This window comes from Propithecus coquereli, unplaced genomic scaffold, assembly GCF_000956105.1.
Source record: "Propithecus coquereli isolate 6110/MARCELLA unplaced genomic scaffold, Pcoq_1.0 Scaffold232, whole genome shotgun sequence".
NCBI lineage: Eukaryota > Metazoa > Chordata > Mammalia > Primates > Indriidae > Propithecus > Propithecus coquereli.
In genome coordinates, this window is record NW_012147864.1 from 1,706,121 (window position 1) to 1,707,817 (window position 1,697).

Genomic DNA, 1,697 nt, shown 5'->3' on the forward strand with positions numbered 1-1,697 from the left:
AAGGTATTTGGCTTGTGACTAAAAGTGGCTCTGAGGAATAGTTTATTTGTGTTTTTTTTTTGGTTTGTTTTTAAGATTTGGTTGAAGAAGACCTTTCACATTTCCAGTCTGGGTCACCTCCTGCCGCAAATGGCTTGAGACAACATGGGAATCCACATGTATATCGTAGTCAAGGAAAAGGACCATGTAAACGTGATCGAGTTACCTGTCAGAGTCGAGCTTCTGCACAAATAATAAGTTCAAGTAAAGCCCAGGTTCCTGCTCCGGGAGAGAAGACAACTGGCAAAGTTAAGAGTGACTGTGGCACTGGGTACGATACCGACAGCAGCCAAGATTCTAGGGAGAAAGGAAGCAGCTGTAATAGCAGCAGCAAAAGCCGGAACCGAGGTTGGAGACCTATGAGAGAAACGTTAAATGTTGATAGTATTTTTAGTGAAAGTGAAAAAAGACAGCATAGTCCGAGACATAAATCAAACATCAGTAACAAACCTAAATGTAGCAAAGATCAGAGTTTTAATAATTGGCCAAAAGAGAATCCAAAGCAAAAAGGTTTAATGACCATATATGAAGATGAAACGAAGCAGGAAATAGGAAGCGGAAGTTCCCTTGAATCTAATGGAAAAGGAGCAGAGAAAAATAAAGGCCTCATGGAGAGTCAAGTTCCTGGTGATAACTGGCAGATGCAGAGGACTGAGTCTGGCTACGAAAGCAGTGATCATATCAGTAATGGATCTGCCAATTTGGACTCACCTGTCACTGATGGAAATGGTGCAGGAACGGATAACAGTGGTGTTAAAGAAACAGTATTCTTCAGGTATATTGAGTTTAATAAATGATTTTCCACCCACCATCCTTTCTTGTTAATTATTTGAAATAATTCTTAAAATTTGGATTAAGTATAATGGAAACAGCATGAGCTTAGCATAAGAAAACCTGAGGTATTGCAATTTAATATTTCAGATTTCTGTTTTTAATAGTTAATTCCAAAAATAACAACTGTTTATTTTTAGAAAATTTGCAAAGTGCAGAAATATATGGCCATCGTCATCACCATCAACTACTGATGTGTACTACAGGTCGTAAAGCATACACTTAAGTTGGTTTCATCTCAGTCATTAAGCTGATTTGTTTAATTCTTCAATCTATTGTAATTCAGAATTGGGGCTGTTTTCTACTGTCAGTTCCATAGGAGAGATATTTTCCTTTTAGCAAATATAAAAGAATTCAGACAGATAACTAAGTTTATGTTCAATTAATTAATTCTAAATACATTTATTATGTTACTATTAGCAGTACATTAACACATCTCTATGTAACCTCTGAAACATACCCACAGCTTAGTGGCTGATTTCTGTGGTCAATCTAACCAGTTTTTCTGCTTGTAATTCTTCTGAAACAGTAATTTGATATTAGCTGGTATTTGACCACATTTGTTATAAGGGGTAGATTTGCAAAAATCAACTGCTCGTGTTTTATTAAAATAATTGTGTCAATAAGGACTTGAGGAAACATTTTTACTTGACAGAGTAATTTCATAGCACTCCTTAGAAAGGGGTAGCCTAGGGTAGTAGAAAGATCAGAACTTTGTAACCAGATAGACGGGGATTTTAATTATTGGGCAAATTAATTTGACTTTTGCAGCCTTACTCCCCTATTGTAAAATGAGGATAACTACTTCTAAGTGTTGTGAGATGTAA

The 1,697-nt window shown here is 36.2% G+C and overlaps 1 protein-coding gene across 1 annotated transcript in view; it reads left to right on the top strand.

Moving 5' to 3' along the window:
• USP53 (ubiquitin specific peptidase 53) overlaps positions 1-1,697 on the top strand; it is a 48,225-nt gene that overhangs the window by 33,232 nt on the left and 13,296 nt on the right. Inside the window, exon 12 of the mRNA XM_012645345.1 lies at positions 76-814. Within this exon, the coding sequence (XP_012500799.1) occupies positions 76-814 (739 nt within the window). The remainder of the gene's footprint in view (positions 1-75; positions 815-1,697) is intronic.